At 37.1% G+C, this 26,289-nt stretch overlaps 1 protein-coding gene across 4 annotated transcripts in view; it reads left to right on the top strand.

The window, feature by feature from the left end:
* NBEA (neurobeachin) overlaps positions 1-26,289 on the top strand; it is a gene marked incomplete at its 5' end in the record, with an annotated part of 525,299 nt that overhangs the window by 283,103 nt on the left and 215,907 nt on the right. For all 4 annotated transcript variants that reach the window (XM_082492157.1, XM_082492158.1, XM_082492156.1 and 1 more), the window contains one exon: positions 1,829-1,995. In XM_082492157.1, coding sequence (XP_082348283.1) covers positions 1,829-1,995 — 167 coding nt within the window. The remainder of the gene's footprint in view (positions 1-1,828; positions 1,996-26,289) is intronic.

The following is a 26,289-nucleotide window of genomic DNA, read 5'->3' as shown; positions in this document are numbered from 1 at the left end:
GATGTACTTAAATAAGGTGATGGTTAAAGTCTGAGAGAATGTTTTATGTATTGTCTTTAATAATGGTAGGTATATAACTGAACATTTTATTATTCATCCTACTTGAAAGTAGTAGGGACAAAGAGATTTCTGGTAGTTTTCTCTTGCATAATTGTAAATCTGTCATTTTGTTTTAATAAGCTGTATTGGTATATGTTCTGGGTTTTAGTACATGTTAATCATTGCTCTCAGCCAGAGAAGTGAGTGGCTACTTTATTTTTACCTTTTAAACTTTAATTGAATCATTATGGGTGAAATTATTTGGGCCAAGCTGCACCAAGTTACGATGTCGACTGCGTAGTGGGGAGGCCATGGACCAGCATCTAAATTTTATCCCGTGACTCCGGTGGCAGTCAGGGCCAGGGAGATTCCTCCCAGAATGGGTGCCTCACAGTTAACTCTCGTTTTGTTAACCTTTGTAATTCTTCAGGAAGAAAAATGAAAATTTAATTTTACTGTCCAATGAGCTGGTGAAATATTAACCTCATTACTAAGGCAGATCATTGTACTAATTGGTGCTTCCCTGTACAAGAAGATAAATTGAAAAATGAATTAACCCTTTATGAATTAGTGTAATGATTGTTCTTTTCCAGATAGATTACTTGAAATAATGGCCGTAACACAGTGGAAAGACCATTGTGAAAATCTTACTGAATGCTAATGTGATCTCTAGTAAAAAGGTAGTGTGCAGAAATATGAAGAATAAACTACAATTTAGCATGAGGTTAACTTAATTTTAATTGCTCTTTTGAGTATTAGAAAATAGGATTCTGTTCAGCATTGTGTTACAGCACTGAGCGTTGGTTAAATGTTCTAAAATGGTGCACAATAACTGTGTGTGCAAAAATGCCTCTTAAAAGGTGATTTTAAAATGAGCTGTTTTGAGAATAATCTAGTCTTTTTTGATTTATACCTAGAAAATGATACTTACAAGGGCTTTATTTTAATTAGCATGGCTACATTTGTTTTGTTTAGACATTTTGAAAGGATCTTTACTGGGAGGAGAAATTGAATTTGAACTTAACATGATTTTGAGAAAAGAAATGGAAAAAATATATTGTGTTTATTATATGTAAGGCAAGGATTTATCAAAATGAAAATACACTATAGAGTTTTGACAGTTTTAGAAGCAAATTTGCATGAAGATCGATAACCACAGCATTTATTTTAAAGGTAGTTATCTCTTAAAGGAAACATGATGAAAACATTAGATCTTTTTCAGTTTAAAAGATGAGCGATTTTTTAACCATTAGGGTTTTTTAGAAGTGGTAGTATGTTATGAAAATTTTTCATGTTGTGGTATAAAATAGAAAATATACTCCTTGATTTTGTAGTTAAAGGAGTTTCTCTTTACCATCCATAAAAATAAACTTATCAAATAGCTTTTTAATTGTAGGTTTTATTGCAATTTAAAAATCAAAAACAGGGTACATTTTTTTTGCCTGCATATTATGTTATGTATGTTATACCTTAGAACACAAGAAACTTTTACAAATTGAGACCAACTTCTAGGGCATATCCATGGTCACACATATACACACACAGAGCTGTATGGCTGAATGTTTTTAGTTGCAATTCTGTTGTCTTTGCCCTTGATATTTCAATTTTTACGTCTTCTAACGGAGTGCTTTTTCATGGATGATATATAGTAGTAGAACCATTTCAATTCAATGGTGTGTCCTATTCCCCTTAAAAGTATTTTAAAGAGTTCTTGTCATATTTAAAGAGTTTTAGTAAATAATCATTTTAAGGCCTATCTTTTATGAAGAAGTTGTACTTTCATTCCTAGTCGCAGTGCGCTCAGTATGCTGCTGACAGAAGGGAAGAGGAGAAGATGTGTGATCATCTAATCAGTGCTGCTAAGCATCGAGATCACGTTACCGCCAATCAGCTGAAACAGAAGATACTCAACATACTAACAAATAAGCATGGTGCCTGGGGAGCTGTTTCTCACAGGTAAGCAGCAAATATAGAATGCGCGGGTTTTAAATGTTACTTTCAAGGTTTAAGAAAAGCAGTCGTTGTATAACTGAAATATGAATGTATTAGGTAAAATGTATTTTCTGTTAGTCTTTTCTTCAGCTGGCTCTTGAGAAGACCTCTTTGCTAAAGAGTCACAGGTCAAACTCCTTTATAGACTGCCAACGTAGTATTTTACCGTATTTTAAATAAATTGTAATGGGTATTTGTTGATTATAATGCAGTTTTACTGTTAGTAATCAGTAGGTTTTGAGGCTTCTACCATTATTAGAATCTGAGTGAAGTGTCTGAATGAGATACGGAGAGATGTAGAGATTTCCATATAGACTTCGACAGAGGAAATAAAGAGGGAGTCAAAAAGGCTTGTCTAGCAGTGTAGAGTCAGTATTAGGATAACCAGCAGAACCAGATCACTTGAGTAGCTGTCAAATGCTTTCTTCTGTTTATAGATTTTTCTGTGCAAGTAGTGAACTGGTAAAACCCACTGGTAAATCTTAACTCTCCTACAACAAAGCAGTAGTCAGTGCCAACCATGAACAGTCCAACTCTGTATGCTTAAAGCAAAACTTACATTGTGCTTAAATGTAGCATGTGCAAAGCTGAACATAACCAAAGTGCAGCTCAATTCTACAGGTAGCCCTGTTAAAAACAATGATAAAATAAAAAAGCATGATCCAAAATACATAATTCTTACTGTGTGCGAGTGATAATATAGTATTTGACATTTTAATCAGAGCTCTGTTGAATACTGTTTTTCAAAGTTCATTCTATTCAACATAGGGGTGAAATTAAACGTTTTCGTATATCATGCAAAAAAAACCAAAGCCTTGCTCTTCTGAATCACAAAAATAGCCAGTGGCTAAGGTGCTGACCCTCATGTGGAAGACTTGAGCTCAAATTGCTCCTTTCCTTCATTCAGAGCAAGGTCTTGAACCTGGGTCTGCCATGTGAGTGCCCTGTCTGCAGAACTGGAGACTTCCAAGTCTCACTCTTGTTTGTGCATTCTAGCCATACATATTTGATTAGTTATTCAAAGTGGAACAGCTCAAACAAGAGAAATCAAGGAAGTTCTGTTTCCAAGTATGCAAATTTTTATAGTTTAGTTTTCTACTTAAATCCTGTTTGTCTGCTCTGAGTCAGGCGGAGCAGATCAAAAAGTTCCATTTCAGCTCTGAAAAACCCTCTCAGTAGAAATCTAATTGAGACTGATAGACTAATACAAAGACTTGTATATATCTCTAGATAAATATTTTCTTTCAGAAAATCTATTTTAATGTAGCTTGAATACATATCTAGGGCTTAAGCTTATTAGCAAAGTTGTGAAGTAATAAATTTGACGCATCAGTAATAATGTTTAATAAATACCACATATACTGTTTATTCTTTTTGTCATTCTGTCTAGTTTGTTCTTGCAGTTACACAGTGTTTTAAAAAATGTAATTTTTAATGTTCATCATCCTTATATCCTTATATCTTCGAAAGGCATCACTATTTCCTGGATGATGATGGAGATGTGTTTATTTTTTAAGGTGGTAGAAAGTGTAGAAATTCAGTCTGATGGAAAATCTGTAGTCTAATGCCAGAAACACTCTGGTGGACATCATTACAAAAATGGCATATATAAGATTGTGATATGGTTAATTCAAAACAGCCTTAGTCCTTAATGGACACTCCTGTTATCTCTAGTTGAGGCTTAAAGCTGTGTATCTGGAGACTTGAGCCTGATGAAAATAAGTGCAATTTTCGGTCCTTTTAATGTCTTTGAATTTTAGAATAATGTTGTTGCTCAAGTTCGTGAATGGCTGCAGATACTTGGCAGGCTTAAGTCGGTTCCTGGTCACTAACTTTTTCAGGAGACTATCTCTTCCTTGGGGCAGATAAATTTCCTCTCCTGGATTCTTAATGGCATCGCGTATGGCAACCGACCACTGCTGCGGCTTTTTTTTGCTCTTCAGTCCGTGATAGTTTTTGATGGCCCATGAAGCAGCTTGACACCTGTGACAAACCTATCAAATTTCTTACGCCAAGCAAAAGAAACTGCGATATTATTCCTGTCATGCCACTTCCCCAGCGTGCCTGCTCCTCAATGACTTGCAGTGCTGCTTTCCCATTTCGGCGCTCGCCGTGTTGGGTGCAGCTGTTGGCTGCTGCTTAACCTGGAGAAGGGGGCACATGGTGACAGCACGAGGTTTCCGAGTGGGGTCCCCCATTTGCAGGAGCTGATCAGGAAGCAATGGCCTCTCACTACAGGTCTCGCCACGTGTGCCGTGGCAGCTGTGTGATCTACCACACAAGGGCACCTTCTGTCAGGAGACCTAGCGGACTGTGAATGGAAAGGCCAGGGATGGCAGCAGGTAGGGGGAGATGCCCAGTGGGAGAGCCTCTGAGCTTTGTGAAGAGCCACGGTCGCTGGTTCTCAGTGGGTAGATTTAAAAGGCTTCAAGTGCAGAAAGTAGAGAGGGGTCTCATTAAACTGCTCAGGTGCAGAAAGCAAAACCTGTTGTTAATTAGGTAGTTACTCCAGTACTCTCTATGCGATGGAAATTGCGATGGGTTCTAAAATTGTCTGGTCTTGGCCAGCGGGAGACACAACAGGCCTCAAGTCTCCGTTTTTAATTCTTGACAAACAGTTACAGCGTTCGCAGTCTCTTTATAAACTGTTGCTTCTGTGTGCCCCAGAAGGTACAGCCTGACTGGAATACAGAGTTACTTAAAAAAAAAATCGGTTGACACTCCAGACCTCTAGACCTCTGTAGTGACTCCATCATTTCTGTTGGGGAGAGTGCTCCCAGTTCTGAAGGCACACTCCTGGTCTCCTGTCCGTCTCTTGCGCTGGAGACCGTTCGTTGAAACGGTGAATTAGGGAGATCGTTCTCAGGCCCAGGAGGGGCAAGGGAAGAAACAGGCAACCTCCTCTGCATGATAAATACTTGGGAAATAGCAATGCCTTTTGTCATCCAAAATGGATAAGGTAGACAAGAAACTATCTGGGGGAGGGGATGAGTGTGATTCTTAAAAGCTTCAATTCGCTTACGCATACACAATCTGCAGCTACTGATTTACTGATAATTGTAGCATATAGTACATATATATGTGGTTTTGTTTGTCTCTCTTCAAGGTAAAGAGCAATTCTAAGTTCTTTAACATAAATGCTCATGTTATAAAATATTAAGGTCTCATTTTGTGCAATATGACCCAGCTGTAGAGAATTTTTTTCCTTGTGTTTGCAGTTCAACACAATGAGCTTGTAAGCTTCCCCAGTTTTTGTGTCTGTGTGTACTGTTTTTGCAGAAAGCAGCAACAGCATTTACTGTGTGTAATCTGTATGTGCCAAAAAGTTTACTCTTTGTTCATTAAGAAACAGAGTATATTAAGAAACGTAGAAACCTAGCGCTGGGAGGAAAAACAAGAGGTCTGATGAGTGAAATTCTATAGTATTTGTAAATTATGAATTTTAAATATATTATCATAAACTCTTCTCAATATGTCTGAAGAAACAAGAATGAAGTTGAATGGTGTAAGTCAACAAAATGCCATATGAAATTTTCAATTCTAAGTTATAGTTGCATAAAGATAGTTGAATTAAAAATAACATAAAATTGTAGGTGACTTGCATTTCAATTACCTTCTTAATTAGCTATTAATTTATGAAGGAGAAATTAACTCTATGCAAGCACCCTACTACTTGAATAAATGCTTACAAACACAGTGACATTGTACAACCTATCCCTGTCCATACATTCATCAATCAGTATGGTTTGAGTTGGTCTGACATGTTTACTCTTTCATCTCTTTCTGTCTAAAAATGGTAAATAACAATTTTGAAAAAAAAAATAAAATTATTGCTTATCAGTGTTATCTTCTTTCCCTGTTCACAAATATTTTCCATTCACCTCTTAAAGTGAAAACCAAAGTTCTTTTGCTCGGTTTCTTGCAGGTGTGAGCATCAACTCCTCTACAACAACAAAAGGAAATTATGGATCACCTTGTTTTCTCATACGTATCTCAGACAAAGAATAATAGATTTCAAAATAAATCTTGTTAGTTTGTTATAAATCCTGTTTGTGCCTTCAAACCAAATTAATTCTGTTTTCCTCATTTTGGCAATTTCACACATCTTAGTGTCACAGCTTACCCTAAACATGCTGTTTTTCCCTTTTTTAATTTCAGCATTATCCCAAAATTAGAATTCTGCAGGCTTTTCCCATTCAGATGAGAAATTGATGAGTTGGTTATTTCTTTGATGCTTTGCCACTTATTCAGAGTGAATATGCAACATCCTATTTCCTTGAACTCAGGAAGAATCAAACAGGGTGTTTCATAGTTTAGTGTTCAAAGCTTCTTTAAGCCAGCACTTACCCTTAGCTTTTTTCAGGGTTATAGTCTTCATGTCACAACATATGCTTCCTTCTGTCTTCTCTGTCAGCTTCATATGGTGCTTCTCTTCCTCCCCATCTGCTTCTCTACCCATACACATCTTTCTTAAAAAAAAAAAAAAGAAAAAAATTAGTGAAACCTGTCTGTACACACAGTTCAAATTCCTTATCAGCCGTATGCACGCCTGTGTTTTGGGTCATAATCTATTACTGTGTTTGTTTGGAGCATTCTCTTATTTCAGCTTCTTGGTTTAATCAGATATCTCAACTTCTCAAAAACTTCTATTCAGGAATACTGTATATATAGCTCTACCTTACAGTTTATATAGGTTTAAGGCAATCTAGGGCAATACAAAGAGCTCTGAGTTCCAGTTTGTGTTCTAAATCTAAATACGAAATACTTATCATAGGTATATTCACATGATCAGTTTTGATATACTCAGGAGGATTGTTATAACGAGAAAAATGACATTTTAAAATGAAACTTGGTTCTCTTGCTTTCCGTGGTTTGATGAAGGAGGTTCCACCTACATTAAAGCAGCTTTACCAAATAGCAAGTATACGAGGGCTTTTTCTGTTCAAATCCATCTTTGGTTAAACTAGACACCCATAGCAAATTAATCATTCATGGTGGAGGGCAGAGCTGTCAAACTCATTCTGTGGTAAAGACCAAATTCGTCTGGAGAGACAGGCTGGAAATAAAAAGTTTCTTGCCAGACTGCTAGTTCTGCCTCTCACTACAGCACGTGCTTCTGCAGAGATTGGGTTCTGCTGGGGGCCGGGGCTGGGGGGGGGGGGGGGGGGGGGAGCGGAAAGAGAACTCCCCTTTTCTGAGCCTATGGGACTTGGTGGTTAAATAAGTTGATTCTGGGACGACAGTGCTTCAAAACCAAGTGTTGGCAGTTTGCAGTAAGGGAGACCAGAACGCAGGAATTTAGTAAGAAGGAGTTTCCCTTACAGCCAGCCTTTGGCATGCTCTGACTCCGTGGCTGTACTAGCTGCTGTCTTAGGAAGTTCAGAAAGACACAGAACCTATCCTGTCCCCCACTGCAAATCAGCTTCATCTGGTTTCGCTATTCATTCATTTCTGGCTCATTTTAACTGCCAGACATAAATTACAAAGGGAGCTTTAGAACACTGGAAAAGATGTAAGACCAGATCCTGTCTACCGGATCCAGCAGTGTGTTTGACGTGCCTGTTGTTAGAGGGCCTCTTAACGGAGTATGTAGAAGAACGCAGCGCTCTGTAAGAACTATGAATGTGTCTGGAATTGGTGGAATCTATTTGTCTTCGCAGAATAGATCCTTCCCGAGGGATCTCATGGAACCTGCACACTTTTCAGCTTATTCATTAGCTGTCCTGACTACAAGTTCCAAATATTAGGTCTGAGACGATTTCATTACAACACAGCATGAAGAGAATGCTTTCCTGCCTTCTGTTGTTTGTACTTAACTGCACTACTTGAGGTACCTTGAGATCAGCAAGTATGTCAGCATTATTTGCATTTTAGGTCCAGTATTAGTCATCCTTCCGTAGCAGGTTTTAAACATAAATGTGAGGCGGGCAATTTTTCTAATCTGAGTACTCTTTTGTAGTATTTTACTATTTCAATCCCCTTCTTACCTTTCTTACTATGCTTTCAACTTTGTGCTGCTCCTGTGGCTCTGCACCCACTACATTACATCCCCTACTCATTGCATACCCTCTTCCTTTCCTCCCTCCCTGATTGCTTACCACTGTGGTGGAAGGCAGAGACTATTTGAAGATGCTCTTGCTAACACTGCTGTGGCATTTGACGAACATGACAGAAAAAGGGGGACAGAAGAATTCTGTATCGTTTTCCGATAATATGAAGTTAGCTGTAGGATGCTATTTGCAGCATAGAGATACCTGCCAAGGAAAGGATGATGTATAATTGGAGATGGGCTGTACGAGTGGATGCATGGTTTGCTTACGTGAGATTTAGTCGGTTCTGTTTGTACAAGGTTACTCGGTTATTTCGAACTGTGGTGCTGTTCACTACGGATTTTTTCCCACAGCTGGAAGAAAACTCTGAAGAAAATAGTTTCTTTGGAATGAGGTAGTAGTTTCCAATGTTGGAAAATGCATGGTACTTAGGGAAGATTTGTTCAACTCTACAGGAAGACTTGTTTACCTCTAGGAAGTAGACTACATTGTATTTCATATTAAAGAAGGAAGGCTTTTGCATTTTCTTTCACATTATTACTTCTGCAGTGAGAGTATTCTTTTTTCTCCTTTACTCTGTTTTTTTCAGTTCTCTTCAATACGTTCTCTGTTTCTGCCCAAAATTTGTTTTTCCCCTTTTGCTTTGAGGCAAACACAAAGAGGAAAGTGTGGCAATGTTGTTTTGCTTTAAGCTTTAGAAACAACAGATCTTTAGAAGTCAGTAGAGTCTTTAACTGGAACGGCAAGCAGAATATATATCCAAATTGCATACAGTCAACCTACTATATGTGTTTTTTGTTGTAGCAGTAACAAGGGAATTTTAAAGTATACACATATTAAGAGGAAGGCCAACCTTAACAAACCAAGAGGGACTTCCACTCTTTCTTAAGTCTGGCTGTAGAGCTAGCACGTGCTCATGCAGCCATTCCGCTTCCAGGACACCAGTCACAAGAACAGCCATAACGGTTCAGACCAGCGGTCCATCTAGCCCTGCAACCTATCTTCAACCGTAAGTGGATGCTTAAGAGAGAGAAAGGCAGGACAAGTAGGCATGATAGGTCCATCTAATTCTCAGACTCCTTGAATTTTCAACCCAGGATTTCCTGAGGAATCTCAATTTCAGTCAGTCTTGATTTTGAAGTTTCCTCATCTCAGTAGGGCTTCTAAGTCCACCTGCCTCTTTTCATGTTTTCCTCCTAGTTCCTGCAGTGGAAACAGCCTCTTCAGCGGCTATCAACAGAGTGGACTAACAGTTGCTGGTATTGGACAATGTTTCTAGCATCTGTGCTCCTTCTTTCCCTGCCTCCAGTTTAGACAGAGGTAGAAACCATGAAAGAAGAATTTCTCATTAGGCAGATAACACTTCCCTCACATGATTCTCTCTTTTTCTCCCGTGCCTATCCCGTGCGCAATATAGCAGTGGATTTCCCATCTTCTCCATATATGAGATTAGAAAGCAAAGAAGAAAAAAGGAACAAAAGTCATAGATTAGAAGATTCTGAAAAAGTAAGTTTTATGTTTCTAAGAAGGTGGGTTTTTCTCAGAAATGAAAATTATTTGATTTATTATTTATTTTGTGACATAAAATGGGTGAGAAACATCGCATTTTTAAGTCACAGTAGGCTGTTGTAGAACCATTACACTCCAGGATTCTTTCCCATGTGATGCTTCAAGATTACAGAAGATGAATGCAAAACTGTAGAAAATGTGGGTTTTTTTCTAAGAGAAAGTATTTTGACAGGCGTCTCAGACATTTTTGTTGGAAACACCAGAAATACAAAGTTTAACCAGAATTGAAAACCCAGTGGAGCCATTTTGATTCCCTTCCTCTCAAAACCTTAATGTCTTGTACTTTTTTATTTGAAATATATTTATGGCCAACCATATGCTTGTAAAATAATATGAGACATTCAGAGTTGGGTCTGGAAAGGAACTGAAGATTAAATCATCCTCAGGCACCGAGGCAGGCATAGTCTGGTACATCCCTATCACGTGCTTTGCATCCCCCTTTCTTTGATGGGGGGAGAGTGGAATTCTACTAACACCTTAGAAGACCTGTTCTATGCCTTTGATAGCTTTATAGTTGAATTTGCATACGCATTGTAGGATCATTTTCTTTGCTGCAAATTAGATTAATTATACCTGGTTTTAAACCTAGCCCTTCTCAAAGCCTTTGGAAGCTGATACTCTCCTTTCAACCTGTTGACTTCCAGACTAGACAAAAACACAGTTTTTTTCAGTCTTTCTTTACTGATTGGATTATCTACATCTTGTATAATGTTGGTGTCTTGCTTTAGATTTCTTGCAGTTTGCTTTCAGCTTCCTTAGAAAGAGGTGCTGCAGTCTGGGAATTTGATTGCAGGTGAGCCCTCAACAATGCGCAACTTTACTTAAGTTTGTTTCACACTATAAGTTCACCGATGCATCCTAAAATGAGATTGTGGGCCCAGTCAGTACTTCCTAGAACCCCTCCACAGGCTCTTACTCTCTTCTACTAATTGGCAATCACTTGCTGCTCTGTATCTGTGCTTGTAATTGTTTTTAAGACTGTTGTCTCTCTCTTTCATCTTACAGATTTTAAAGTAATTTTAAAGTAATTTTGAATTATTATTCTCCTGTGCTATTCTTACAATTCTCACAGCTTGTTGTCACCTCAAGTTTTATGGTGGATTTTCTCTGGTTCTTCATTGAAGTTGGTAATGAAATGTTTAACACAGCAGAATTCAGGTAACAACCCACACAGTCTCCCACTTGAAAATATTCCAGATTTGGTCACGAACCTTTGCTACTCACTATAAAAAAATCCAAGTTTTAACCATTCATGTATTCCTCTATTATATTGTTACATATTTCTTAGTCTATGCAAACAGTAAGTACTCTTGTGTCAAAAGCTCACTATTCCAATTATGCTGTAGATGAATAAACAAATAAATCGAATGGTGTCGTGGTTTAGGCCAAAATCCACTACTGGGGACCTGAAGGACCCCAGATGGGACCGACAGATGCTCCCCTCTACCCCTCTTCGAAGAGAGAGGCAGAGGAGGGAAAAGAGACTTATGAGTTTAGAAGGAACTAAACTACTTTAATGAAATAATAATAATAATAATAATAATAATAATAATAATAATAATAATTAATAATAATAAAATAAAAGGAAATAATGAAATATATACAAAACCGTATCAAGCTCCCGAGATGACAATCACGTCACCGGCTGGCACTGGGGCAGTCCCAGCTGGATTCTGGATTCCGGATCTGGATTCAGGATCAGGATCAGGATCACAGGCAGCCAAACAGAGTCCTCCTCAGACGTCGGCCATTGAAGGAAGAGCACTGACCCTTTGATCCCTCAGCTTTTATACTGAGCATGAGGCAGATGGGATGGAATACCCTGTCGGTCAGTTTTGGGTCACCTGTCCTGTCCGCTCCTCCCTGCAGGTGGGACCCCACTATGCTTTTCCACTTCCGACCCTCCAACGGGGCAAATAACAAAGTTGCTTGGCCTTGGGTGGTATAGCAATAAGTATAAGTGAGAGCCTCTCTGCACACCATGCCTGGGCATCAGCTATAGACAATTGGTCTTCTCACTCTGAGAGAGTGAACACTGTCTGCACAATATGCAGTTAATTTCAGCAGTTAGAAGAGGCCCAGCTAAGAAGCGAAGTTACTGAACAAAATTGATTCTGTTTTACCTCAAACCAGGACAAATGGCAAAGGTGTAAAGGAAATTACTTGCTTGTAATAAACCCACATTATATTGTTTCATATTAATTAGCTGATTGATAAATTCTTCTAGTATCTTTGCATGTATCAAAGGTAAGCATTAGTTTATAATGCATTTAGTGTGGTTTTCCCCTTTTAAGATCACATAGCATCCTTTTCCTGTCATCTGGAATCACACTTATCCTCCGCACGTTTTCAGAGAACTGCTAAGTGATTGCGTGATTGCCCTCTCCTCCTCCTTTTTTCTTGCTACATTTCCTTTAGGATTATGTGAGTTTATTAAGAAGCTCTTGACTACAACCACATTGGTATTTTAGTATATTTTATCTCCCTTCCACAACAGAATTGTCTGGTGTTGTGCATGTAATTATGGTTTTAGAAATTGTGGCGGGTTTATTTTAAAGGGGGTTTATCCAACAATTTCCTGAAATGTTCTAAGTTTGGGGGATTAAAACTTGGTTATTCTGTAGCTTTAACATCTTCTCTCGGAAATACGAGCTTAGTTTCAGTGATTACTTTCACTCCAGATATATTTCCTCTTAGATACTCTCATGAAAAGAACTTGAACCAGTCAGAATCAAATCTAAAGTACCTTCTTAAGCTACTTTTCAACCCAGCATGCACATGTATACAAAGCACGCATTTTTTTACAACTTCAGTTTTTTAAAAAAAAATTAACATCTATTGTTTGAATAAATGAGCCCTTTACCACAAGTTTCATCTTTTTTCTGTTAGTTATTTAATTTTAGGGGTTTTAAACAAACATCTGTCTCCATCTGCTTTCAGAGGTGGTAGTAGAGATTTTTTCTGTTCTATCTCAAAGTTCAGTACTAACTTTTTTTCCTTTTAAGATTTCCCAGGCTTTCAATAAGTATATCTCATAGCTCTTTCTGAACTTCAGAGGAAGTAAACTATTATGTGCTAAACAAAAAGTACTTCTTTCTTGTTTTTCCCAGGAACAAAACCTGATTTGTCTCGGCAAGCTTCTATGATGCCAGACTAAGTTTTATCTTCTGGATACTAAGACTTCTTATTTCTCAGTTCCTGTATTTCCCATTTTCCTCCTTGCAAAGTGTAATCAGCTATGTACTAGATCCATTTTTCTTGTCTCCTTAGTTGTTGGGGTTTTTTTCTCCTCTCCCACAGGAAAAAAAAAAAAAATAACCTTCAAGGCAATTTTTTTTCTCCCCAGTTTTGCTCCCCTGTAGCATAACATTATTGTCTTTCAAACTAGTTTAGAGCTTTCCTAAGTCAATGCGTCAACCACACAGGTCATCTGATGCTAAAGAGAAAATATTTTATCTCAGCACAGCAGGGGTTTTTTTTGGTTCGTAGTCCCACATTTGAGGAAATCAAAGATCTCCTCTCAGCAGTGTCTGTTCTGTCCTTATATCCATACCTTTGCCAGCAACAAGAAATACTCGGTGCTTGTGCCTATTTCACTTTATCTCCTCTTGCTCCGTCTGCAGTGATTTCTAATCCGCTGGGAGTCATACCTTGCAGTATTACTACAGGGGAGTGATAGGCAAGTAAATGTGCAACTGCCGCTCCCAAGAGCCGTGTAAGAGGTCCTGTTTTCGGGTGTGCAGGAGGAACATGGTCTGTTGGACCCAGAGGGCAGCAACCACAGCCTTGTCCCTTCCTTCTTACCTTAATATAGCTTAGCAGGAGCATTCCTTGGGTTTGGGCTTTCTGTATGCATTTTGTCAGTACAGCCTGTATATTCACATATATTAAACTATGAAGATCATCTTTACTCAATTCACTTTTTTGTGTTCTGCAAAATATTCCCTGCAGATGCTTCTCTTTCAGTTGATCACTGCTGGCTTTGGGTGGGTTTTTTTTGTTTGTTTGTTTGATTTTGTTTTTTTTTAAAAGAGTGAAAATATAAGCTTACACAGGTTTATTTTCACTGATTCAGGAACACCATGTCTGTCATAGACTTCACACGGCTTGAAGGAGGTTGCTGTACTTGATTGTACTGCTTTCCTCATTGATAAAATAGATATGGTAATGCACAGTATACCTCGAAAGAGTAATGAAATCATTCAAGATTATATCAAAATTACTATGTAGGTTTTGTATTATCTGTTTTTACATTGCTTGTATAGATTTGGTACATTTGTTACTATAGCATTTAGTTTTTCTATAAAAACGTGTTTTTCTGTAGCCTGGTTTTTTTCAGCAGTAATATCTGTTCGCATAGGGGTTTGATGTATATGTAGATATATTTCTTGTACACTTACAGACGTAAAATATCTGACGATGACAGATTGCAAACTTCTCCCGATATTTGTGGTCCCCAGTATATTGATATCTGTTGTCAATAATATAGGCTGTTGGTTGGGTTGTAAAGCTCCATTGCTCAAGAGTGTTATATTTTGAAGTCATCTGTCATGGATGTGTTGTAGAGATAGGAGACTATTTATGTTTATGGCATTTTAAGTAACTCAGTAAGACCCTTTAGAATATAGAGAAAAGGCTTGTTTACTGTCATCACTGCTCACTTAATCCTGTGACCTTGACATGATAGTATGCCCGTAAAGCTCCCTGCGGGTAGTTCAATAAAATAGATGAACATCAGAGTCTAATGATTGTTTCAGCTTCAAGAATATACTGCCTTATGCCATAAATATTTCTTAAACATTCAATAGCAGCGAACCATTTTAAAACCCAATAACATAGTAAACTATCCAGTTGTCTAGATTGTTAGAAAATCCACAAAGATGCATAAGCCACGTACTTCTGCTGTTCAATTTGAGAATGCTAACCATTGTTTTAAAAAATATTCTGTTTACATAATGCCAATAGACTAAAATTGAAATTATTTCTTAAAAATTAAGTTTACTTATTTTTCAGATTCCCATTGTTTTTTCTCTTCTCTCCTGATAGCAAATTGTATTTATTGGGTGGGGATGCTTTTTGGTTCTCTTAGTCACAATCTGCTTCTAGGAAAGATTAATGTGTAAGAAATTTCTTTTGATGATTTACTAGAAGTTGTATTTGCACTAATGTTAGGAAGCAATAAAAACATACATAAAGAGGAAGCTAAAGTTGACGTCTCTTAGGCCAAATTTAGAAATACTACTGAAGCCTTTGGGATACTTTGCCATAAGAGGGCCTTAATTTTTATGCATAATATATCTTGTGCTATGTGAAAACATGGAGGAAAGTAAAGCATGATATATTTGCCCCTTGGTGCGTGCAAGTGTTGTTTCGGTGTTATTCAAAAAATGTTCGTTTTTAAATTTTTTTAATGTATAGACATTCAAGTTTCCAATTTCTATTAGCTAACAATGCAGTCTTTTCAGACACGTAGTAGTCTTTTACACTGAATAGCACCCCAAGCTCTTGTGTTTTCATGAATAAGAAGCGATGTTTTCAAAGTTGATGACAGCTTAATAGCAGAGGAAATTTATTTAGTGAACTTCAGACAGTATTTTCAGTGGTAGAGTTTCATACTGAACTGTTGAGCTAAAAATCTATGAAAATTAATGGAGTGAAACCTGTCAGGAAAGAGGAGCAGCCAGGAGCAGGAGCAGGATGTGATATGTATCCACCAAAACCAAATGGAATCGCCTATCCTTTCTGATTTAACCTCAATTAAGTACCACTGAGAAGCATGAGAGAAAATAAATATAAAAAAAAAAAAAAAACAAAACACCACACCACACTATCTGGCTAAATGCCAGGCAAGGTTGAATAAGAAAAACATAGTTTATTTTGTAACACTCTTTCCATTTGAGATCATAATGAGAAGTTCATGAAAATCTCTGCTTGTGTACTCTCAGAGGACCCAGACAGACAAACTGTTTAGTTGTTCCCCAAGTGTACATTACTTTTCATTTTTAACAATCTTGGAATTAAAAATGTAGAAAAACTGTCATTGGAAACTTGTGGGAATGGCCACCAATTTTTCTGATAATGCTTCAATAAAAACTATACTGTCTATTCGATTTTATCAAAGAAGATGTTATAAAGGTTTGAGGCCTGACAGAATAAAACCAAAGTATTAAAATTAGTATAAAAAGTAGATTGGAATTTATGTACCATTCAGTAGTGTTAGAGGAATATTACCAATAGTCTTTAAAACCAAGGAAGTTACTTTTTACCTACAAATTACGTTTTTCCATTAGTGTAAATGGTCCTTTGGCACATCAGATATACTCGGGCTTAGCTTTTGACTTATTTTTTGGACTAATGATACTGTGTATGTTGCTGCTCTTGTTTGGTGATGACTGTATTCTCTTTCCTGGAAAGAAACGGGCATGTTTCTTTCTGAATGGACATCCAGCGGAGGTACATCAATTTTTCTAATGCTAAATCTACAGATCATGTGTTGGGTTCTGGCTACGGTATTCCCTGTATATCTGGATCATTTGATAATCTTTAGCCGAGCTATGAAAGGGTGTTATTGCCAACTTGTGCAGGGAAGTTCAAAAGGTTCTGTTGGACAGCACTAAATTTTAAACAGAGACCTTTTCTTAGGAGTGTCCTATTCTGAAAGTACTAGAATAGCTCCTTTATTTCATCGACACGGAGGCAGATTACTAAGAGCAGCTCTTTCAATGCAGTATTTATTTAGAGCATTACACTTCTTTAAAATTTATCAGCAAATTCTCACTAAAACACTAAGAACAAGAATTGGTGCACACTACACAAAAAAAAATTTACTTCTAAATTCTTGTTGTCTAGTATTAGCATTAAGAAAATATATTAACTTTCCCCCTTCTTTTGTTAAATTTAACTTTCACAATCCCCACAGTAAAGTTGTAATGCCACTGTTTTCTAAAAGACGTCCGTTCCTTAGGAAAAAATCTCTGCTCTAAAGATGAAAAGGCCACAATGGACGTTGCCTTCCAAGCGAATTTCTACAGATTCCTGTTGTCATTCATGGTTTCCAAAACATTTATAAGATGTTAAATCAGAAGCAGGTTTTGAGGTAGCTTTTAGTAAATAATTGGTTTCCTGGCAGCTGGCTTCTTAGGTTCTCCATTGGCTCTAATACTCAGAAGTTTTTATTGTTGCTTTTCTCCCCATACCAGTTGGTATTACCAGTTGTAAAGACAAGACACATACCTTCTGCTGATACTTGTTCAACCCTATCAGAAATTCGTAGCTAATATCATCACAGATGTTAGAGAAGCATAAAGGTTGGTGAATGGTATAATTGGCGTATGTATAACTGAGTGATGATATTGGTTCCAGAAATTACAGTCGCTTGGGCACCTAGAGTAGATAAATAGGGAGAGGGAGATCTTCATACTACCTGACAAATACTGTCTGACTGAGAAGCAGCTGTAGGTGTGACTGAAGAGTCATTTTGAAAAAGCTTTTGAATTTAGACCTGGCAGACAACCAAATTGGAAGGATCTGGAAGCAGTGGTCCTTATTCCACAGTTTTTATTCTCATGTCTGACATCAACAGTAAAACTATGCAGTATGTCGAGCATTTGTATTATTTTTTGAGCTTCCTGAATTTCAAATTAGTAGCACCTTTTTTGATTATTTTGAGAGCAGAAAAGGTTTTCCATAACCAGGCTCACCACTCTTCACTTTGTTCTCCTTCTGATGGTAAAAAAAGGCAATCAGCAACAAAATCAGAAAGTTTCACTAGTCAAGCATCAGTGCAGAAACATTGAAGTTCGAAGTCCTTTATGAGCTGGAATAATTTCAGGAGTCCAGGAAGGACTAATTTCCTTCATGGAAATTCTGAACTCCGGTATGTCTTCACGTTTCGCACTTTGCATCGAGAAGGACCAAAGCTCTTAGGATCATTGCATGAAGTTATGAAGGAGGGAAAGATTGCTAGTGTATTCCTACATTTACTCTATATTTACATAACAACTTCCTTCCTTTTTCTTTTCTAAACCAGCCAGCAATAATGAAGGGGGAACACGGTGTACAGGACTTATAGTTGTGGGGTCTGTGGCCCCTTCCTCAGGTTTCTCCCTAAACACAATTGTCAGTGCAATTCAATTTAGAGCCAATTATTTGTCTCCTTTTACAGTATCTAGGTGTTGCCTACCTTCTGAAACTTTTCTGTAGACTTGGATCAATGAAAAGTTTTAAAGTTACAATGTACTGAGTGTGCTCGATAGTTTTTGCTCTCTAGTCTATGGAAAGCAAGGGAATTTAACATGCATAATTTATCTGGATATTTCATGTATTGAGATCAAGAATTAAGAGATAAAAGTACTGTAAAATGCTGCTTCGTTTTGTATACCACATTAAGTGATTGTGTTCACGCATGCATTTGTACAATTGTCTGAATTAAGTCACAGGGTATAGTTCTTGAGGTTTTCTTCAGCACTGTTGCTTAATTATTTTGAGGTTTGTGCATTTTTAATTTTCAGTCTTACAAACTATGTGCTTGGTCCTATTTCTTAAGCTACTGAGTAACGCAGGAATATTTTGCATGTGATTTTGGGGGTGGGTGAGAGTTGTTTTTCTGTGGGTCAAGAAAGCAATGGGAGTGAACAAATGATCTGTTATTTCCATGATCTAAATGTTCTGCAGCAGTAGCAGCAGCTGAGCAACTCACTGTTATTCAATGCTACATTAACTTTTCCATTAATGCTGGTGCTGTAAAATATGAAGCCCTTAAGCATTGTGAAGTTCCTGCCTGATTTTTGTTCCTTTACATGGCTGCTGTATATTTGCATGTTACAACCATTATATGGATAATCACCATCATTACTTTTTAGAAGGTCATTCTATTCTTGTTCTGAATATAGTTAGATACAGAAAAGCCTTCACAGAAGAAAGGGTCTTTAAACATAGTCACTACAAATCCTCTCCTTTTAGTTATTTGCTACTACGATTATATGATGGCAGCCCAATTGTCAACAACATATTTTGCTTCTGGGTTTTTCTTTCTTTCTTCATTATATAAAAAACAAAACAAAAAATAACCCAAGAAAACAAACTAGAGAACACAAAAGACCTATTTTTTTCCCTACAAAAATGAAACAAAGCAGTCCTGTTACGGGGGAAATTATTTTTCAGAAATTATTAAATGTTATTTTGCACCAAGACAAATTTTTGTTATGTAATAAACATAATTATATTTTTTAAATGCTGGAAATTTTTTAAACTGAATAATATGTGAAGATTGGAATTATGATTGTTCAAATTTCTTCTAATTTTTAAATCTTTGTTGAAAATATGCATATTTATGGGAATAGTGGATTTAATAAGTGCCATTAACAAATCAGAGTAGCAATTCATGGCACTTCCGATCAAGACATACCAACCATTCCACCCACTCTCCCCTCTAGAATTCACAGTACAGTTCATATGGGAAAGCAAGAGTCTTTCTTCAGCTATGAAAGCAGTCACTTTATGCCCTAAATAATGAAGTTATAATCTTGGTGGTGTCAGTGAGGTGACACCTCAACACTGAATAAATCATTTCAGTTTTTATCTATCATCTGCCTTGTTTTCCCCATCTGTAATACGTGAATTATGGGACTTTGCTCACAGAGTGATTTGAGAAATGTTGAAGAAAAAAAAAGCCCTAAAAATAGTGCTTGCTTAATATCTTATTTTAAGAGAAAGGTTTAAAATATTTAGCGCTGCTTTGTTTTAATTTTAGACTTGCTTTAGTCGCGCAGATCTTCAATGAGTTTTTGCTGTGCCCCAGATTCATTGTGTTCACTGTTTTGATGGTTAAAATCATCCGCATCTGAATCAGCATCAGCATCTGAATAACAGGATGAGTTTGTGTGATGGATCATGTCCTACTGAGTCCCTCCTAGCTGCATGTAGCCATTGAACTTAAGACCTGTTTCTGGCATTTTTGGAACAGAATGAAACAATACATCTGATTTGACTAGCAAGTCCTTACTTCTATATTCAGTCGGGTTGTTTTGTTTCTTTTCCGTTGTTTTCTCTCGCATCTCTTTATCTTACAGAATTTTTGTGACACTTTAATTTTTTTTTTTCAAATTCACACATTTTGATGTTGGTATTATTTGTTTTCAGGTACACATAGGAAGAAGAATTTAGTATCCAAATGCTAGAAATAACATTCTGTATTCTATACATAGACTGTCCATATTGAGCCCTTAGTCTACAAAGAAGCTTTACCCTGGTTTCATGACATGACGTTTACAAGAACGTTTAGAATTTATTATATTCTTTCCATTAAGAAAATTGCTTTTATTTCAGGAATTTCACTTACTTAGTGTCTAACTTCATAATTTAGGGATTTTTCACGGTCCTGTTTAGTAATCATTAATCTGAACGTCATTGTGTTACCAGCACGTGTTCTGAGTGTGCATTAAACCCTCATGGGTGTTGATTGAGTCTCATTCCTGGACTGTGTTCTTCCAACATAAGATTATGATTTTTCTCATTTATTTCTCATATGCTGCTGAGAAAATTCTTTTACACTTTTATCCAGGGTGTATTTCCTCCTGAAACCTATTCAGTGTCTTTTCAGCTCTGGCTGAACAGTCTACAGCAAGGTGGCACTCGGAAATGTTTGTGGTCCTGTTTAGGCAGCTCAGAAAGGGAATTTTTGGGAATGGGAAAGAAGGGGGTAAAAAAAAAGTCATTGGTTCAACCTGTAAATGATTTTTAAGCTTTTTTTTTTTTAATGGAAAATGTACTACGGCATAGTATAGATGAAATAATCTGGAACAAGAAAAGCTGTAAAATTAAGAATTTTCTTACAAAATCACACATTTTTTTAAATTAATTCAGTATTTTTATCAGTTTCAATGGCCGTCTTAAAAATCAATACCTACATATGAGCAAAGTAACATATAAAAACGTAGTATGTTTTGAATGCTGAGGAACAACAGAACTCTTAGACTTCACAAAAAGCAGATTAGAAAAGCCTGAGGTGGGTAAAACCCAATGTGCCTGTGTAAATAGTATTGTTCTGTAAATACAAGATAAAGGTATTTGTTTCATAAAACAGCTGTTTCTACTTTATGAATTTGTTTTTTCTTTGATATCTGGAAAAAAAAATCTTCCTTACTGAAGCATTAAGTGGTTCTAGGTTTGGGGAGCAACGTAGTGTAAGAATTTAATATTCACTGTAACTGAATATTTTCGCTTGAAGTTCTAGTTTGTCCTCCTATTCATTAAAACTGAAAGGAACCTCAAGATACTTGATCAAAAAACAAAGGGAATTTTTATGATCTTCCTTGGTGTGAATCCAGTTAAAGGATTAACAGTATAAATCAGACTCTGAAATGAAAAGGCAAAAATATATTGCTCAAAAATATAATTTTAACAGTGATTAGCTATTATCTGCAAAAATAGATTTCACTTCACTCAGTAGAACACTATATTTTGTTGAAAATCAAAGTTTACAAAATAAATTTCAATATTTTTTAGTATGGCAGGTGATGAATGTTCTCCCACAGAGGTTATATCAGAAAATCAATATTTGTAAAATTGAAACAGTATAGGTTTGTATTGATCCATGTGGCTAAATCAAAATGAAAGGCTTTGTAACAGCTTTCTTAGACAGCCTGCTACCCAGTAATGGCAAACTATCAATTTTAGCTTTCCACTGATAAATCAGCTTGAAAATTGGATGTCAAATTTTTTTTTTTTACTGAAGTAGTGATTTTTTTTATGCCCTCTAACCTTTCTTGATGTGTTAGATTGGTTTATAAGACTAAGCTCTGCCTTTTTGAAAGCAGTTGTCAAAACTGACACTTAGATAAATTTCGAAACAAAATCTAAACTCTTAAAGCCTAATTTTGTCTACTAGCTGGCTTGTTGGTAATCATATGTGTGTACCTCTATGTAAACAAACATGAATATATGTTTAATACCGAAAATGACATTGATTTAACGCTTCAGGTATATATGTTTCTCTCTTTTCTCATCTCTGGAGTTCACAAAGGTCAGGTCTTCAACTGCAGCTTTTAGAAACTAATGCTCCAGAAACTGCTTTGGCTTTCAATGGTTAGGAAGATTGATTTTTCTTTAATTGATTGATATTCTTTTTTATTTTGTGTTAAGTGAGACTTTATGAAATGATAACAAGCCCATCAGTTTCAGCTGCAGGTTGCAACGTGTCCTGAAAACCTGCGCGGTCGCTCATTGTTTTTAATAACAGAGAAAAGAGGATACATTTGCTTTTACTCAGAAAATAGATAGCAAAAGCCTTTATAATGGTGGGGGTAAACCCTTTTATCTGGATCAAATGCAGTAGTTTTCAGTGACAGTTGACAGTGCCATACCATCATGTCTGTACAGCAGAATATAAGTTAGCTGGAGCGGGTATTGATTGTGAAGTTCGCTGTTGTATAATTACTTTTGGCTGCAGAAAAATGTGGTGTGTATTGATCTAGATGGAAGCATTTGACCAGCAGCTTCCCTTGGCTAACAGTGAGTGTCATCTTTCGGCCATGATAAATGGTAACACTCTGGGTCAGCATAATTACTCGGTGGTGAAATGAACCTCCTGCACCCTTCTCCCTCTCACACCAAGGAACCACCGTAATCATCTTTATCTGAAAGCCATGATTTACTGAACTAACCAGCCCCTTAATAAAGTCCTTTCCCCCCTCCCCGCCCTCCGCACCCGCTTTAATTGTGGCTTTATACCGTCCTTTTAAAAACTGAACTGTTCTGTTCTGAATCCACAAGCGCAATTTCCCCCCCCCCCCCCCCCCCCAACCCCTGTCAGTCCACCTAGACCTGCAGGAGCCCAGCTCTTGCGACAGTCTTTTAATCTTTATGTTTAGTGTTTGTGTAGAAAAAGGAGAAAGATTAAGGTGTTCACAGTTTTGCCGCGCTGCTTTTCGAGTCGTGGAATCGGACATTATTAACGCACGGGTAAATTATTAGTGTACTGCAATGAAAACTGCCATATGAATTTACTGTCAGTAGCCCTTTAATTTTATAGAGTAATGTACGCTCTGGATATGCTGTCTTTTGAGAACAGATGAGGATATCTCTTCACAATATGCTGCTAGAACAGCTTCATTTATAATAATTTTGACACCTCATTTAATAACAGTTTTAAATGTAGGATTTTTTTAAAGTATTAGCCATTTTTCTGTTTGCATGTACGCCTAATAGGTGACAAATACATTATCAGAAATAAGGAAATTGTAGCTATTGCTAGGGCAGAAAACTATGATGATTCCTATTGTTTGGCAGCTTTTTAATAGGCAGTTTTCAATTTGTTATCAATATTTCATTAAAACTTTGTAGCACGTTGTTGAAAATGGATTTGTGTTTACTCGCCAGTAGTGTAATATGGCCCTGGGGTAATGACTTTTTGTTAAGTAATGTTAGTTAAAGAAAATCTGGCAATAGTTTTAGATCATTTTAAGACAGCTGTGAAGGGTTTGGATAAAGGTCATTTTCAATGATTGTGCTTAGTTAAATAAATGTGAAGGGTTTCACAATGGGAATCTTGCTTTTCAGTATGCTGTCATAAATTTCCCTTTAACACATCTGGGAATACGAAGTAAAATGTAGTTGTTCCTGCCTTGAAGGCAATGTATTTTATATTTTCCTTGCTTTGTTTGTTTTCCCCTTATAATGCTGTTTATTCACATAACTAGAGTTCAAAGGTTTTACTTTGTCATAAATTAAATCTTCTGTTCTCTGACAGTTTGTGAGACCCGCTGGATATAATTTTCAAATACTTGTAACTCAAAGATTTTTTGCTGAGATTTAGTCATTAAAAGTGTTAAATTTTCTGACAACTCAGCCTCTATTGTGACCCTGGTTCATTGCTTGCTCTCTCCCTTGGCCACAGCTGGCCTCTTGCTGTTCACAGCTGAAAAGTGAAATCAATGCTGGGTCTAACAAAATGCAGATGAAAGCCATTCTGATCATATATAGTCATTTCCCGTAATTCTATCAGCCTTCAGTTTCTTAAATGATCTCTGGAAATCATTGTTTGTTCATGTGAATACAGTATCGAATTTTGTGATAAAATGTCCTGTCTTTCTGAAAAGTAATACTTTCTTAAGCGTTAGTAGTGATATACAGCTCACGTTGCCATAGCACGACTTTTTAAAACACCGGTCCACTCCTTCCCCCATTCCCTCCTGAAGGGCAGCGCTGCGTATCAAAGCCCGTCAGAGAGCTGCTGGCTGAATCCCGCCGGCTTTGAGCCTTCGGAATCCTGCGAATTGAGGTTTTTATGTTCTACAAGGCTCAGAGCTGGAAAGTAAGAACTCTTACCATGTGTCAATCCACATTGCCATTGATCTCTCATCCTTCTTATTTTTATTTGAGCAAGATCGGTAGGAAAGCTGTGTTGCAGTTAGAGGTGGCAGCGTATGATGTAGCTTAATGCTCCAAAGGTCACGGAACTACAATGAGTTTGATGGAAAACAGCCTTTCTCCTTATTTTAAATGGTTCCTGCTTTGATTACAGGCATTTATTATAATTATCAAGAGATTAGTCTGTTGTTATAGAATCCTTGTAATGGAACCATTTAAAAGGAATATAATGGCAGTTTATTGGATTTTGCAAAGGAAAAGAGAACAGATAAAGCGGTGGTTTTTAAATGGATCAACTGCTGCCCGAAGCATACTGATTTTTTTCTTTTGTTTAACTTCAGGTTTCTTTTTGTTTCACAGTTTTCAGTTGCATACTAAAGAAGTCACTTTTTTCAAATTTTGAAAATATTTTATTTATAATATTTTCATGGCAGTCTAACCCTATGCAATTTAGTTGTTAAAGAGATTCCTTTCATGAATGATCTTCAATTATAGATATCATAGAATGTGTACTGTCTTACGCAGCTGCTTTGTGATTTTATGAACATCTCCATTTAAAAAATGGCTACTAAAAAGTATTGTTGATCAAAAATAATATATAAAGGAAATTGTGAATTCTATATTTCATCAGTTGGAGTGCAGTTAGGGTGATTTCTCATTTATATTAGCAGAATACCATAATATTGATGAAGCTTGGTGAATTTCTTTCATGTTTATATTAATTTCCCCTACTTAACGTGTACAGTTGTATTTATTGCTCTTACTCCAGAAGAATAAATGTTAAGATTATAAATCAATCATCTTATTCAACTGTCACAGAATGCTATTTGTGACCTGCCAGTGAATGTAAGTACTAGATGACATTTAAAAAAATTAAAAGCTTGTAAACTTAGGGTGTTTTATACTAGAAACGAGTTTATATTTCAAGACCAAAGAATTTCACGGTATGCGTAAGTTTGTCTTACTCTTTGTATGAACACCTTCAAAGGTTTAGGCCAAATCTATGTGCTCCTAAAGAATAATTACAGAGCCTAAGTCCTCCTGCTGAGAACGTGCTGTCCTATGCTCGTTAGCTGAGCAATGGAATGAGTTACTTAGTACTGAGGAAGGAAGTTAATTGACTGAAACTTAGTTGACATGGGGCTTTTTTGATGGCACTGGGGAATCAGCCCCCAAAATAACAGTGGAAAACGATATAACAGCAAACTACAAGAATCAGATTACAAGTCTGCTACTCCAATATCGGTTGGCTGCCGGCAGAGGAGGCCTGGGGAGGAGTGTAGTATTTCCCTAGGTGACTTTATCGTGATACTCCCGCTGCATATCCTCCCAGCTTTCAGCAAATTGTAGCTCAGGGACTTCCTGAGCCAGAGGCCATATCCTTGAGTTTAATAACTTTTGGTGGGTTTTTCCCCTCTATGAAAGGAAATGTCTAATCCCTTTAAGAACTTGTGTAAACTTCTGCTGTCCACAATATGGCATAGCATTGAGTTCCACACCCCGAGTATGTTGTGTGAGAAATTCACACAAAGTGCACTTTCATTTGTTTTGAACTTGTTGCTTGATAACTTTGTGTTCTCCCTAGGTCTTTTTCTTACAAGAAACAGCGAGTCCTTGTTGCCAATTCACCCTCTTGGTGCCATTCATAATGTTAAAGATCGCTATCATATCCCTCTCGCTTATGGCTCTGTTCTTTAGCTGGGGAGGTCTGAACTGGCCTTGTCCACCTTCCTGGAGGCTCCCCGAGCAGGCTGTAGCTTATTCTGGAGCAGGTCTCCGTTAATCCTTCCAGCTGGAGCTATTCTACTTGGTGTAACAGCCAGACAGAAGAGAATGACGTACACATGTACTTGCTTCTCTCTCATTCCCCACCCACCCTTCCCCATCTGCCGTGTGCCAGCTTGTAGGTTTATTGCCATTAGGAAGCTAACCAGCAATGACTACAGCTTCCTCAACCAAATCCATGCACCTATGACTCAATGTTTTGAAAAGGGAAAAAACAGTAAAGACTTGGATTCTGAATTGGAGCAATGTGGTAAGAGATGAGCCTGGGCTTGAGGCATATGGTTGTAGTCCTTTCGTTCCCCATTCCGACTAATGTTTTACGAGTGTAAAATGAGATGGCATCACCAGAAAGGGCCAACAGTGTTCCATTCCAACTTTGGTGATTCATGGGGGAAGCATGTTGTGTCTGCCATAACTTTTCTTGTATAATTGTATTTATCTTCAGGTAGAACGGGCTGTAACAGCCTAGGCACAAATTATTATTGGT

The sequence above is a fragment of the Vanellus vanellus genome, assembly GCF_965231255.1.
Source record: "Vanellus vanellus genome assembly, chromosome: 1".
Classification (NCBI taxonomy): domain Eukaryota; kingdom Metazoa; phylum Chordata; class Aves; order Charadriiformes; family Charadriidae; genus Vanellus; species Vanellus vanellus.
This window is presented reverse-complemented; position numbering and strand designations above follow the sequence as displayed.